The sequence below is a fragment of the Staurois parvus genome, unplaced genomic scaffold (genome assembly GCF_062004578.1).
Source record: "Staurois parvus isolate SC_StPar_1 unplaced genomic scaffold, SC_StPar_1.0 ptg001518l, whole genome shotgun sequence".
In the NCBI taxonomy this organism is placed as follows: domain Eukaryota; kingdom Metazoa; phylum Chordata; class Amphibia; order Anura; family Ranidae; genus Staurois; species Staurois parvus.
Window position 1 is genome coordinate 477,430 of NW_028319314.1, and position 15,297 is coordinate 492,726.

Consider the following 15,297-nt stretch of genomic DNA (forward strand, 5'->3'; position numbering starts at 1 on the left):
CCAGAAATCTGTAATCCACAATATTTTTCATAAAATGATCACACATATGTCCTATCATTAAGGCACATTGGTACTGGAAATATTATCCTGATCTAGAACAGTGCTTGTCCATAATAACTGTAGGGGAGGACAAGTAAAAAATTGAACACCACAGATATCCACTGCTGGCTCTTTGGCAAATCATCCAACCTCAGTCTTGACGGTTGAGTACATAATGGCTGGAACTCTATGTTCTCTCTCTTCTGAAAGTAATGGTGATAGATTATCAGCTCCAAAAAATATTCTTAAGCATTTTCTCTATAAACTCAAGCAGGGTGCACAGAGACAACAAAGCCTATTTCCTCAATATGGAAATCATTTTGAAACACCCTGAGCATTTAACTATGTAACATAAGCTATATGTAAATTCCAATTTAAAAAAAGAGGTTCACCTAATACAAGATGAAATTTACACACATCAGTAGCACAGATCTAGTTATCTGGCAATGTACATGTAATAGAAAATAACATTAGGATAGAGAAACAGTTACGGTATTAGAATACAGGCACACTTACCTAAGAGTCTCTGCTTCTGATCTATATGAAATACAGCAGCACCAGCTGCTGCAGGGAAAGTTCTGTTTAATGAAAGATTTTAAAAGATAATACAAATGTAATTTGTTATAGTGGATATGGATGCACAATAAACTATGATTTCAGTAACAGTGTAGAGCTTTCGTATCAGATTAGAAAGGACACCATAAAGCAGAAGTCCAAACTTTAGCACATTGGCAAAAATAAACTCAAGTATAATTAACCAAATAACATTTAGGTTAAACATTTCACAGGCGTAATACTAGGTTATATAGAGAGTACAATATATTCTCCAACGCTGGAGCATAAGTGTAGGCAAATAACTGATGTCCGCCTTAACAGAACCCATATAATTACAACTTAAAAAGAGGAATAGTAGAACAGGAAAGATAAGATCGAGAACAATAAAGAAAGGAAGACATAGGGAGGAGAGAATTGGGGGGGGGGGCAGCTAGAGGGGTTATACAATACAATGAGAGCAGATGGTACATCACTAGATATAGGGTTAGAGTGAGGCTGAAACATGTCAGGGTCACCCCTAGAAGGTAGTGTAGTGGATCTTGAGGGATTAGGGCATCAAATAATAATTCTTAGAGCGATTTAGTGTGTTCCCAAAATGAACATGTAAAACTCCCCATTTAAAAGATATCACATTCCTCCATCCAGGTTTCTGACCTAGCTGTCAAAATCCATAAATACCAGTCTAACTTTGTGATAGTTTTTAAGCAACATCTGTCCCATGCCCTCCCTCCCCAAATAACTCTGTTTTCCTATTACCACTCACCCCAGTGGGACCTTAGGTCTATTTAGCTATATGGACCCTTGAAAGCTGGCCCTAGCACTCTCCCTGATATGATACCACAGCTTTGCCATTTCACAACGACCTTGATCTTCCAAAATATCAGAGACCCACAATTATTTAAATAGTAAGATGCCTAATAATCCAACCACCACGTAGAACTGACTATTTAATTTGTGAAATGTTACATGTGCATGCTATTGTTATCTCTCATATGGTGGTTCATACCAGTTGTCATCTGTATGGTCTTTATTTATATCATATTCTCCTAAAAATATCATAGATACAAGATTAAAAAAAAGAAACTGCCAACCACTGTTGCCATGGTTTAGTTACTTTTGATTAAAAAAAATCTACCTTATTAAGAACACAAAGACATTCATTTGTATTTACTTTATATTTGGGAGACTGAATGGGTCAAATCTTGCAGATTCAAAACGTGGCAAGCAGTTTTTCTTAAAAAGAAAAAAAAGTGGAAGAATAAAACAAATGGGGCGCAAAGTAAATCTTGTAACAATAGTTATGCAAATGGTTTATAAAATGAACCTAAATTATCACAAAAAATTGACATTCCAAATTGAGATGGAATAATAATACAGTATCATTCTTAACCCATAGGTATGTGTGCCTCAGATCCTTCGATCCTTGCAGATGATTGGCAGCACATCAAAGCTTCAACCAATTGTCATGCGCCTTATGACATCTTTGTGGGAGAAACAGGTATTAGGAGTATGCCAATGTTCATTATGGAAGCTGAAACATTCATTAATATGTTTATTTTTATTATTGTACATTTTACTAACCAACTTACACATTAGGCAAATTGTAGTACTGATAGTAAATCCTTTTTGATTATGCTAATATTCTGTGCCATTTATTCATTCTGGTTGGACCTATCCAACATGTGATCAGTCATCTTTACTTTTCTTCTTTCTCAATGTACTGTTCTAGCATAAATGGTTAGCTGTGGGGCTCCACAATGTACAACTTGGCTAATGTATAAAACTTGGTTAAAAGAAAAGCAAAACTCTGAAAATTTCAGACAAATTTTGCAATCCTGGGGAGAAATGTTGGACAAACGATTTAACATAAAATGTGTTCTTATCTTTATCAAAGCCATAATAGACAAACATGATGTGCTTAAGCTGATAACACACAATCAATTCTAATTTCGTGTGTTCTTTATTGAATATACCCATTAAAAATTCAGTGCTGGAGGAAAACATAAGTGACCCACAGACTAATTACTTTAACGAAAGGTGATTGGAGTAAGTATCTTGCACATCTGAAGTCCAGTTAATGATGTGTTTGGATGTGTGGTTTAGAGCTTCTCTGATTGGTAAAAAAACACTCAAATTTTTTAGGATAACTGTTCATAAGAAACATCAGTTGATGCGAACCATGCCTCGCTGAAAGAAGCTCCTTGAAGATATACGATCAAGAGTAGTTGACCTGCATAAGGCCAGAAAGGGATACAATGTAATCTCAAAGTGTTTTAAACATCCATCAGTTCACAGACAAATTGTCTATAAATGGAGACAGTTTAGTACTGTGGCTACCTTTTCCTAAAGGTTGGTGCCCAGCCAAGATAACTCCCATGGCGCAAAGCAGAATCCTCAATGAGTTAAAGAAGAACCCATGAGAAACCGGTAAAGGCTTAAAGACATCACTGGCTAGCAAATATCCCTGTTCATGAGTCCTACCATACATAAGTATGAAAAGATAGGGTGTCCATGGCAGAACATCACAGAGGAAGCCATTGTTCTCCATAAAAACATTGCTGCATGCCTGAAGTTTGACAAAGAGCACCTTGGCAAACCACAACACTATTGGGAAAATGTTTTGTGAATTGATGAAACAAAAGTTGAATTGTTTATGAAGAATACTCAGCACTATGTATGGCACAAAAAGGGCACAGCTTACCAACATCAACACATCATCCCAACGTTGAGGTATGGTGGAGGGAACATCATGATTTAGGCCTACTTCCCTGCCTTGATGATGGCCTGGACTACATGCCATCATCAAGGGGAAAACAATTCCCAAGGTTACCAAAATATCCTACGGGATAATGTCAGGTTGGCTGTCCACCAGTTGAAGCTTAATAGCCACTGGGTGATTGCAGCAGGACAATGACCCTTAGAATCAAAGAAAATACACCACATTCTGGCTTCAGAAGAAGAAAATGTGTTTTTTTGTGTGGCCCAATCGGAGCCCAGACCTTAACCCCATAGAGATGCTGTGGAATGACCTCAAGAGAGCCATTCACACCATTCTACAGATGTGTCTGAACCAAAGCAGTTTTGTAAAGAGGAATGGTCAAAAATTCCTTCTGAACATTGTGCTGGTCTGATCCAGAGCTGCCAAAAATACTTGCTTGAAGTAATTGCTGCCAAAGGACCAGCTATTAACTCCAAGGGTTCACTTACTTTTCCTCCAGCACTGTGGATGTTTAATGAGCGTGTTCAGTAAAGAAACAAGAGATGAGTATAGTTTGTGTGTCATCAGCTTAAAGGATAAGTTCACCTTTGAAAGAAAAAAAAATAAATGTACATTTTTTGCAGGTAAACAAAATGTGCATTTATATATTTGTTTTATTTTTAGGAGCTTGTAAAGCATTGCACCTGTGATCAGCAGATCACAGGTGCAGTGTCAGGCTCCTGCAGACTGTCTGTGTTGTTGTCTGCCCATACCTCTGATACGTGCAGGCAGTTACTGAATGGTTGGAAGATCAATTAACTAGCTAGAGCGCTCATCAGTGCCCTGGTAGTTCATTGAGAACTACAAGTAGTTAGCTTGTAAAGGCTGATGGTAATCAGAGCAGGCAGATGCTGAATATGTCACATGCTGCACCCTAAATATGGGGGTGACATGTTCACAAAGGTGAACCAATTCCTTTAAGAACATTGTGTTTGTCTATTGTGACTTAGATGAGGATCAGATCACATTTTATTTAATTACTATATACATATATATATATATATATATATATATATATACAGTCAGGTCCATAAATATTGGGACATCAACAGAATTCTAACATTTTTGGCTCTATATACCACCACAATGGATTTGAAATGAAACGAACAAGATGTGCTTTAACTGCAGACTGTCAGCTTTAATTTGAGGGTATTTGCATCCAAATCAGGTGAACGGTGTAGGAATTACAACAGTTTGCATATGTGCCTCCCACTTGTTAAGGGACCAAAAGTAATGGGACAATTGGCTTCTCAGCTGTTCCATGGCCAGGTGTGTGTTATTCCCTCATTATCCCAATTACAATGAGCAGATAAAAGGTCCAGAGTTCATTTCAAGTGTGCTATTTGCATTTGGAATCTGTTGCTGTCAACTCTCAAGATGAGATCCAAAGAGCTGTCACTATCAGTGAAGCAAGCCATCATTAGGCTGAAAAAACAAAACAAATCCATCAGAGAGATTGCAAAAACATTAGGCGTGGCCAAAACAACTGTTTAGAACATTCTTAAAAAGAAGGAATGCATCGGTGAGCTCAGCAACACCAGAAGACCACGGAAAACAACTGTGGTGGATGACCGAAGAATTCTTTCCCTGGTGAAGAAAACACCCTTCACAACAGTTGGCCAGATCAAGAACACTCTCCAGGTGGTAGGTGTATATGTGTCAAAGTCAACAATCAAGAGAAGACTTTACCAGAATACAGAGGGTTCACCACAAGATGTAAACAATTGGTGAGCCTCAAAAACAGGAAGGCCAGATTAGAGTTTGCCAAACGACATCTAAAAAAGCCTTCACAGTTCTGGAACGACATCCTATGGACAGATGAGACCAAGATCAACTTGTACCAGAGTGATGGGAAGAGAAGAGTATGGAGAAGGAAAGGAACTGCTCATGATCCTAACCATACCACCTCATCAGTGAAGCATGGTGGTGGTAGTGTCATGGCGTGGGCATGTATGGCTGCCAATGGAACTGGTTCTCTTGTATTTATTGATGATGTGACTGCTGTCAAAAGCAGCCGGATGAATTCTGAAGTGTTTCGGGAATATTATCTGCTCATATTCAGCCAAATGCTTCAGAACTCATTGGACGCCGCTTCACAGTGCAGATGGACAATGACCCAAAGCATACTGCAAAAGCAACCAAAGAGTTTTTTAAGGGAAAGAAGTGGAATGTTATGCAATGGCCAAGTCAATCACCTGACCTGAATCCGATTGAGCATGCATTTCACTTGCTGAAGACAAAACTGAAGGGAAAATGCCCCAAGAACAAGCAGGAACTGAAGACAGTTGCAGTAGAGGCCTGGCAGATAATCACCAGGGATGAAACCCAGCGTCTGGTGATGTCTATGCTTTCCAGACTTCAGGCTGTAATTGACTGCAAATGATTTGCAACCAAGTATTAAAAAGTGAAAGTTTGATTTATGATTATCATTCTGTCCCATTACTTTTGGTCCCTTAACAAGTGGGAGGCACATATGCAAACTGTTGTAATTCCTACACCGTTCACCTGATTTGGATGCAAATACCCTCAAATTAAAGCTGACAGTCTGCAGTTAAAGCACATCTTGTTCGTTTCATTTCAAGTCCATTGTGGTGGTGTATAGAGCCAAAAATGTTAGAATTGTGTCGATGTCCCAATATTTATGGACCTGACTGTATATATACACATATATATATACACAAACAGACCCAAACACACATATACAGTTTATCAGGTGGGATGTTATCAACAATGTGAAATATTGCTTATGGTTTTTTAAAAAATCTTTTTTTGCATCCATAAGGTTGAACTTTTGGCTCCTTTGCAAGTAATGTGCTTACTCCTTGCCATCTCTTGAAAAAAGCACACTGCTTACAGAGATTGGCAGGTCAGTGTCACCACGTACCTGTATGTAGAGCCTGTGATGGCTAATATTACAAAGCCAGTCCAAGCACTCCTGGATAGTGAGTCAGGGACTGCATGTGATAAGGGAGGGCATGACTGCCTGAAATGTGTAATCTGGCATCTGGAACCTGGGAGCACTAAGTATAGTATACAGGTAGAAAACCAGCAGAGCCACTTTGAAATATATTGAAATCCTACTGAGTCCATTTTTGCATACAGTCTATTAAGTCAATGCTAACTTTTAATACATCAAATCAGTCATATTCTCACTTCAATAAAAATACAATGGAAAATGAGTGCTCTCTAATCAGCAGCTAAAGCACCAAAGGCAACCAATAAAAACCTTCAGAAAATCATACTAAATAAATAGGTGCAGCACTAAATTCATAAATATATTGATAATGTCCGTAAACATATAAACAGGTTAAAATTATATGCCAAGAATCAATCAAATTAAAAGGTGACAGTCTGTGCAGATCTGGGTGCGAATTAGCAGTAGAATCCAATATTGGTGCTCCAAATAGTGTGGTAAAATTACGCACTCACCAGATGCGTAATGTATATGTACATTATATGAATCTGTAGAGGTCCCCTTTAGGATTTGGATATGATCCTAATCCAGGATAATCCTCCCTCTAGGTAAGGTGGTGCTGTCAGGAGCTCACAGGAAGATACAGGATCCAGCTGGCCAGAGATCCCTTTAACCACTTCCAGTCCGTACACTTTTACCCCCTTCCTGTCCAGGCCAATTTAGTTTAAAATCAACCAGATGCAACACAATACTACGTTGTAACCTAAAAATTGTTTTGTGTAATTAACAATTTGGGATAAAATAATGTAAATGTTCATGGAATTGTAGTTTTTGGTAGCAGTTTCTTGATCACATCATTATCTGAGATGACTGCCTCAAGCAATCTGTGTTGCTATTATTCTCTCTTCCGGTCTCTCATAAAGTGATGAGAAAACTGAAGGCAGAATAAGTTTTATGTGGGCTGATACACATTTTCTGAGACATTAAGTAATCTAGTCTGCAAATTTTGTTCCAGGACAGAGTCTATCCAGAGCTCCAGAAGCTAATTGCAGTTGCTGATTCCCAGTGTTTATCAATTGGCAAAGAGACCCAGTGGGAGAAAACTGTTGCAAAAGCCGCAACTATCCGAGATATATGCAGACAGAGGTAAACTTGTGTTCTTAGCTGCTTATTGTGAGCAGCCAACAATTTTTCAAAGTTTTTTTTAACGTCTAGAGTTCAGTTGTGCTTTTGTTCCTCCTGCATAAGGTTGCGTTAGCAAGCAATTCTACCAAAGCAAAAATAGGAGCCTTTTAGGGCATGCTTACAGGAGGGTTTTCTGCTTTGGTGGCAATTTGAAAGGACTTGGAATGTAGTCTTTGACTTTGGATCTGATAGAGCAATGTTATCTTGTGTTTATTGCTGCATTGACTTTGTCTCACATTATTGTGTTTTTATAAAGTGCTCCATGTCCTTTTTTGCTTCTTTGAACTGCTTTTCCACCCCCTAACAAGTCAACATGAATACATAGAAAGCAAGCCAAAGCAGCTCAAAAGCATTTCACACAAATATGTGCACCTGAAAGGATGCTGCATTAGCTTTGGGTCTCCATCTAATGCAGGGTAAACAAACCCTTATTTGCGATTGATCCTAAACTTTCAAACCTTTCGGCATTTGGTAAATAGTTTTTTTAACTTTTTGTGTTTACAGAAAAATAAAGTGTACAAAATAATTATCAGTTATGACCTAATAATATAATTTAATTCAGATTTTGAAAATCAAAAACATTTACAATGGAATTGGGGATTTTGAGTAGAACCTTTGCCTGCTTTCTACTGCTATCTGTATCGTCAAAGGGGAGAGTTCCTCTAGATTCCTGTGCCACAAAAACAAAAAAACAGTGACAGCTGTCAAATTTTTGATTCCTCACATTTTTTTTTCAGTGACAGTGGTCACCAGACTGAATTCTGCACACCTACATTAATATTAATATGATTATTATTATTCAGGATTTATATAGCACCAACACTGGTGCAGCACTTTACAACATAAGGGCAGACAGTACAATTACAATACAAATTATTACAGGAGGGATCAGAGGGCCCTGCATGTCCCCATCTTTGCAGTGCATCAGCATTTCCTACACTTTGCTGTGGGTCCTCTGCACTTTCAGTTTGTGACCCTGCTATTCGCTTTTTCCAATGCACTTCAGTGGTTTCACCAAGGTGCTGGCCTCAGTACTGGTTTTACTGTGCTTTTGGACATTCCCATTGTGTTATACTTAGATGACCTCCTAATAAGTAAGCAGTTAGCACAGGTTCTGGCAGACAGCATAGTTCTGACTGTCCAGACTGTGCAGAGGTTCAGATGGATTGTGAACCTACAGGGAGAGCTGAAATGACTAATTGCTGGGTCTAGTCCTAAACACAACTGAAGCCAGAGTTTTTCTTCTGCAGGAGACACAGACACATACTTTTTGGTCTAGGAATCTTGTGACCTTTTGCTTTTGCATGAGAGTTCTAGGTTTGATTTGGTCTCCTTTGACGCAGGCCAGTTTCAGTTCAAACCCTGCAACACAACCTTTCTTTATCATCGGACAAGTCAGTCCAGTCTCTGGACACGTGGATTCATCTAGCACTGAGGACCAGAGCGGGAGTTTAGTTATTCCAGGTGGACGTCATATGGCGTCCTCCCGGAACACGCCTCTCGTTGAGCCACTCTGTGGCATGATCTGTCACTAGCTGTGTACCCCAGACACAGCCGATGACAGATCACTGTACTGGGCCGTTGCCAGTACCATGTGATCTCTGTGACCAATTACAGGAAATCACATGACAATTGTAAACAATGAATGGCTTCAATTTATGCCATTCATTATGTACAATTGTATTGCTAGCTGTGATTGGTCACAGTGATCACATGGTACAGGCAGGGCTAATTACAGCTCATGTGTATCTTGTGATTAGCTGCGGCCAATCACAGCTAATCACAACAATACAAACTGAATGAATCGATTTCATTTTTTCTTTTCATACTGTCACCAGTCAGTGTTCCTGATAACTGCCAGACCAGTTACATGATGATGCTGTACTGCACTGATAACAGTGAAAATGTATAATAGTGAAAATTTTAAGTTCTTCATTTTCCAAAAAAGTATGACAAAAAAAGTTACAACTTCAGAAAACTCACCATGCCCCTTACTAAATACCTTGGACTGTATACTTTCAAAAAAGGGGTCATTTATTTGGGGGATATTTTGTACTGTCCTGACATTTTTGGACCTCAAGAAATGAGATAGGCCGTAAGTACATCAGGGAAGATCAATTTTCAGATATATACCATAGTGTGTGCATTCTATGCTTTCCTATAGATGAAATAATAAATATTGATTTCGGTTATTTTCCCAAAAGAAATGTATGATACATTTTGGCTTAAAATTATGAAGTTATAACAGTAACGAAAAAAACGCTTTTTTTTCCATCAAAATGTTTAGACTTTTTTCATTTATATAACAGAAGATAAAAAACCCAGTGCTGATTAAACACCACCAAAAGAAGGTTCTACGTGTGTGAAAAAAAAAATATAAGAAAATGCATATGGTACAGTGTTGCATAATCGTGCATTTGTCATTCAAAGTGAGACCGCACTGAAAGCTGAAATTTAGCCTGGCCAGGAAGGGGTGAAAGGGCCCAGTTTTGAAGTGGTTAAAAAACATTACAGCATGTTTGGCTGTGAAGGAGTTCTGGGAATAATTTGCATACACGATGCTTGGATATTTGGAGAATTCTCATCTCCAGACCAACATCTTTGAGTTTCAGGCTATTTGGCTGTTTCTGCAGTGCTGGACCGACCAGCTAGAAGGTCATTTGATTTGGATTCAGACAGTATGGATTACCATGACTGAGGAACAAAAAGTCTCATAGCAACATGAGAAGTAGATCAGATAAGATCCTGAACATTCCAGCCTTGTCTGCCATTTACATCCCAGTTGTGCACAATTGGCTTACAGACTTTCTCAGCTAAGAGTGCCTAGAACAAACAGATTGGTCTCTACATCTTTGTCATGGGTAGGGGACTCTGGATATGAGCCTCCTGGCCTCCAGGTTCAACAGCATACTGGACAGCTTTTCCAGGTACAGGGATCATCTAGTGGATGCAATGGATGCTCTGGTGGTTCCATAGGATCAGTTCAACTTTATGTCTATCAGTTCTCTCTTGAAACGTATTCCTCATCTGATTCACATGATTTAGACTTATGATCTTTCAGTGATCCTTATTGCTCAAGATTGACCCAGATGGATGTGGTACTCGGACCTGGTCAGACTGTTGGTGAGCAGTCAATAGGCTCTTCTATATTGACAGGATATTCTGTCTTGCCAAGGGCTGACTTGCCATCCTTCTTCATGGTTGCTGGCTTTACCTACATAGCTGTTGAAGCCCAGGTTTTGAAATACAGGGGCATCTATAAACTGGTAATTCCCACAATGCTTAAAGCTAGGAAGTCTGCTTGTAGTAAGGTCTTTTACTCAATGTGTGAGGTGCAAGGCTTTTACCCTAGGAAGCTTTTCCTTGGGGCAAATCCGCTTATTCCTATAGCTGGGTTTCGACCAACATTTGGCCCTCAGCATTATTATTATAATACAGGATTTATATAGCGCCAACAGTTTGCTCAGCACTTTACAAAATGAAGGTAGACATTACAATTACAATTCAGTTTGGTACAAGAGGAAACAGAGGGCCCTGCTCGTTAGAGCTTACAATCTAATTATTAAGGGTCAGGTCTCTGCTCTGGCTGTCTTGTTTTAGAGACCACTAGCTTTCCAGCCTTCAATTTAGACCTTTTTTCAGGGTGTTTCCCACGTGACTCCCCCTGTTTCCTTGTTGCTCCTTGGATTCTGAAGATTTTTCTTTTGGCACTTCAATATCTATCCTTTGAACCCATTAGAGATGTTCTCCTGTCCACTCTTACACATGAGACAGTGTTCTTTACAGCCATCACCTTTCTCAAAATTCAAACATTTTTCTGACACTTATTTACAACATGCTTTTTATTGGTCTGTGACTGAAAAGTAGTGAAGCCAGAAACAACCAGGCAGAGTATCTTCAAAAGAGAGCCAGCATATGCAGCCTCTATTCTCAAGACAAAGTAACTTTAGCATGCAGGTTACCCAAAGTTTATTTACTTTCTAGCATATAACAAGCAAATTATCCATTTTCATGACATTTTAAATCTTTCCTGAGGCAGGATTGTCCTGCATAACTGTAAAACATAAAGCAAAGGTCACAAGTTGCTAGAATTTATTCTGTGATTTAAATCATTCATATGGCTTGGTAGTGTCTGAGCTAGCAGCCTTATCCTGTAAAAGACCTTTTTTGATTTTACACAAGGACAAAGATGGTTGAGGCCCAGTGCTTTCTTTCTACCAAAGGTAGCTTGGGCCTTTTACCTCAATCAGGATATTGTTCTTCCTTCTGTTTGTCCAGCTCCAGTTTATCAGGAGGAGATTTTCCTCCATTGCCTGAATGTAGTTTGGGCTGTGAGAATTTATCTCTTTGTCACTAGTTAATTTAGAGAAAAATAATTCTGTTTTTCATTCCCAATGGTCCCTGCAAAGGTGCCCCTGCTTCTCATTACATCTTCTCTTAGTATCTTAGGCTGACCACTATTCAAGCCTATAGTCTCTAGAATCGGATTACTACTTTTCTTGTCAAGACTCATTCTACTAGATTCAGGCCACATCAGAGGCAGACCTAGGGCATGCTTTTCTTCAGGAGACTATCTGAGCTGCAGGCAGTCCCCACTTTTCTTCAGGAGACTATCTGAGCTGCAGGCAGTCCACAAATCTCTGTTGTTTTTCAGTGGCATGTTAGCTGTTGTATTCCCACCCCTCAGTTTAACTGCTTTGCATGTCTTGCTAGTAATACCTTATTCTCCCCTTCTATAGACCAGCATGAAAATAGGATTTTTCTACCAACTGTAAAATTATTTTCTTGGAGTCCATTGAGAGACACAGGTTTCACTTCGCTGGGTTTATGATCATTTCCTGGTACAGTCTGGTAGAAAACTGAGGCATGCTGATAGTAGGAAGGGTCATTCTGGGCTGATCCACAATATCTTTTTTGTTTGCTAGTGTTAAATCCTTTTGTAGGTGGCAGTATAGCCTGGCAGTAATTACTTCCTGTGTCCCTCAATGGCCTCCAAGAAAAGTATTTTACAGTAAGTACGAAAATCCTTTTATTTTTACAAACACAAAGTGTGTATGTGCTAGTATATGAGGGGCTTTTCATAGATCGACAAAGACGCAACTTTATCAAACATATTATATAAACCTATGTTTTTGCACTGTCTGTACATGAGTGTATTAATTCCACCAATACACAGATTGCATTTAAAAGAAACTTTTATCTTTTAGACTTGGTAGGGAATTGTACCAAATACAGGTGAAACTCGAAAAATTTGAATATCGTGCAAAAGTTCATTTATTTCAGTAATGTAACTTAAAAGGTGAAACTAATATATGAGATAGACTCATTACATGCAGAGCAAGATAGTTCAAGCCGTGATGTGTCATAATTGTGATGATTATGGTTTACAGCTCATGAAAACCCCAAATCCACAATCACAGAAAATTAGAATATTACATGCAATCAATAAAACAAGGATTGTACATAGAACAATATCAGACCTCTGAAAAGTATAAGCATGCATATGTACTCAGTACTTGGTTTGGGCCCCTTTTGCAGCAATTACTGCCTCAATGCGGCGTGGCATAGAAGCTATCAGCCTGTGGCACTGCTGAGGTGTTATGGAAGACCAGGATGCTTCAATAGCGGCCTTCAGCTCTTCTGCATTGTTCGGTCTCATGTCTCTCATCTTTCTCTTGGCAATGCCTCATAGATTCTCTATGGGGTTCAGGTCAGGCGAGTTTGCTGGCCAATCAAGCACAGTAATCCCACGGTCATTGAACCAGGTTTTGGTGCTTTTGGCAGTGTGGGCAGGTGCCAAGTCCTGCTGGAAAATGAAGTCCGCATCCCCATAAAGCTCGTCTGCAGAAGGAAGCATGAAGTGCTCCAAAATCTCCTGGTAGACGGCTGCGTTGACCCTGGACTTAATGAAGCACAGTGGACCAACACCAGCAGATGACATGGCTCCCCAAATCAACACAGACTGTGGAAACTTCACACTGGACTTCAAGCATCTTGCAGTGTGTGCCTCTCCATTCTTCCTCCATACTCTGGGTCCTTGGTTTCCAAATGAGATGCAAAAGTTGCTGTCATCAGAAAAGAGGACTTTGAACCACTGAGCAACAGACCAGGTATGTTTTTCTTTAGCCCAGGTAAGATGCTTCTGACGTTGTTTGTTGTTCAGGAGCAGCTTGACATTTGAAGCCCATGTCCAGGATCCGTCTGTGTGTGGTGGCTCTTGATGCACTGACTCCAGCCTCAGTCCACTCCTTGTGAAAGTCCCCAACACTTTTGAATGGCCTTTTTCTGACAATCCTCTTCAGGCTGCGATCATCCCTGCTACTTGTGCACCTTTTTCTTCCACACTTTTCCCTTCCACATTACTTTCTATTAATGTGCTTTGATACAGCACTTTGGGAACATCCAACTTCTTTTCCAATTACCTTTTGAGGCTTTCCCTCCTTATAGAGGGTGTCAATGATGGTTTTCTGCACAACTGTCAAATCAGCAGTCTTTCCCATGATTATGATTCCTACTGAACCAGACTGAGAGACCATTTAAAGGCTCAGGAACCCTTTGCAGGTGTTATGGCTTAATTAGCTGATTAGAGTGGGACACTTTGAGCCTAGAATATTGCACCTTTTCACAATATTCTAATTTTCTGAGATTGTGGATTTGGGGTTTTCATGAGCTGTAAACCATAATCATCACAAATATGACAAATCACAGCTTGAACTGTCTTGCTTTGCATATAATGAGTCGATCTCATATATTAGTTTCACCTTTTAAGTTGCATTACTGAAATATTTAATATTTCGAGTTTCCCCTGTATGTCATATCTCCCCTTTGCTATGCCAAACGTTTGCTGCAGATGTTCAGTTTATATCCTTATGCCTTGTTTTAAAAAGTAACTTTGTCAGGAGAAAAGTATGAGCACTGCCATTGCTGAGAATATTATAATGTTAATTCCCCATCTGTCTTGTTGATATGTTGGCTTCAATGCTGTCTAAATCTCTGATCTGGAACAAGTTTACAGATAGATTTGACTTCGGACTTCAGATACTTTTCTGACACTCATTTACAAAATGCTTTTTATGGGTATATGACTCAAATTAAACCGGAAACCGGATACAACCATGAAGCTAGCTTTTTCAAAAGAGGGCAACGACTGCAGCCATTATTCTCAAAACACAGTAACTTTACCATTACGGGTACCCAATGTACCCAAATCAACTTCATTTACTCATTAGCCTATAAAAAGCAAACTGTATGTTTTCCATGGCAAATTAAATCTATTCTTTGGCAGGATTATCAGTCAGAATAATACTTTAAAACCATAAAATATAAGGCAGAATTTATTCTGTAACATATTGATCACTCCTTGTTTATATTTTATTCCATAATTTAAATAATTTGTATGAATGTTCAGTTTATTATGTGCTTCTCGTTCGACAGGCCTTACCAACATGGTGCAGACATGCTTGCTGCTATCACTCAAGTTTTGAATGAATGTCCAAAACCTGACCAAGCCACTCCTGTTGCCTTGGTAATGCAGGGCCTCCATGCTCTCTGCCAAGCTGAGGTCAGTGAAAGTGACCTTCTTCTCTAACTGGAAGCTTTGCACTTGCTAAGTGTATTATTTTTATGTTATTAAGTTATAAGGTATCAACTTAATATATTAGAATATTACAGTGACTTCTATGTTGTATGTTATTTCAGCAAGATATTTATCATAATTTATAGCAGGGCTTGAAATTTCCACTCGCCTGCTCGCCACTGGCGAGTGGAAATTATGGTGGGGGCGAGTGTGTCCCCGAGGGCCTTCTTGCTGAGCAGGTTCGAAGCTCAGGCCGGATCTGTCATTGGC

General features: G+C 39.3%; 1 protein-coding gene across 1 annotated transcript in view; it reads left to right on the forward strand.

Annotated features, from left to right (window-relative positions):
* Positions 1–15,297, forward strand: part of FOCAD (focadhesin) — a gene marked incomplete at its 3' end in the record, with an annotated part of 239,052 nt that overhangs the window by 125,371 nt on the left and 98,384 nt on the right. The window contains exons 13-15 of the mRNA XM_089662672.1: positions 1,991–2,092; positions 7,282–7,412; positions 14,886–15,012. Of these exons, the coding sequence (XP_089518798.1) occupies positions 1,991–2,092; positions 7,282–7,412; positions 14,886–15,012 (360 nt within the window). The remainder of the gene's footprint in view (positions 1–1,990; positions 2,093–7,281; positions 7,413–14,885; positions 15,013–15,297) is intronic.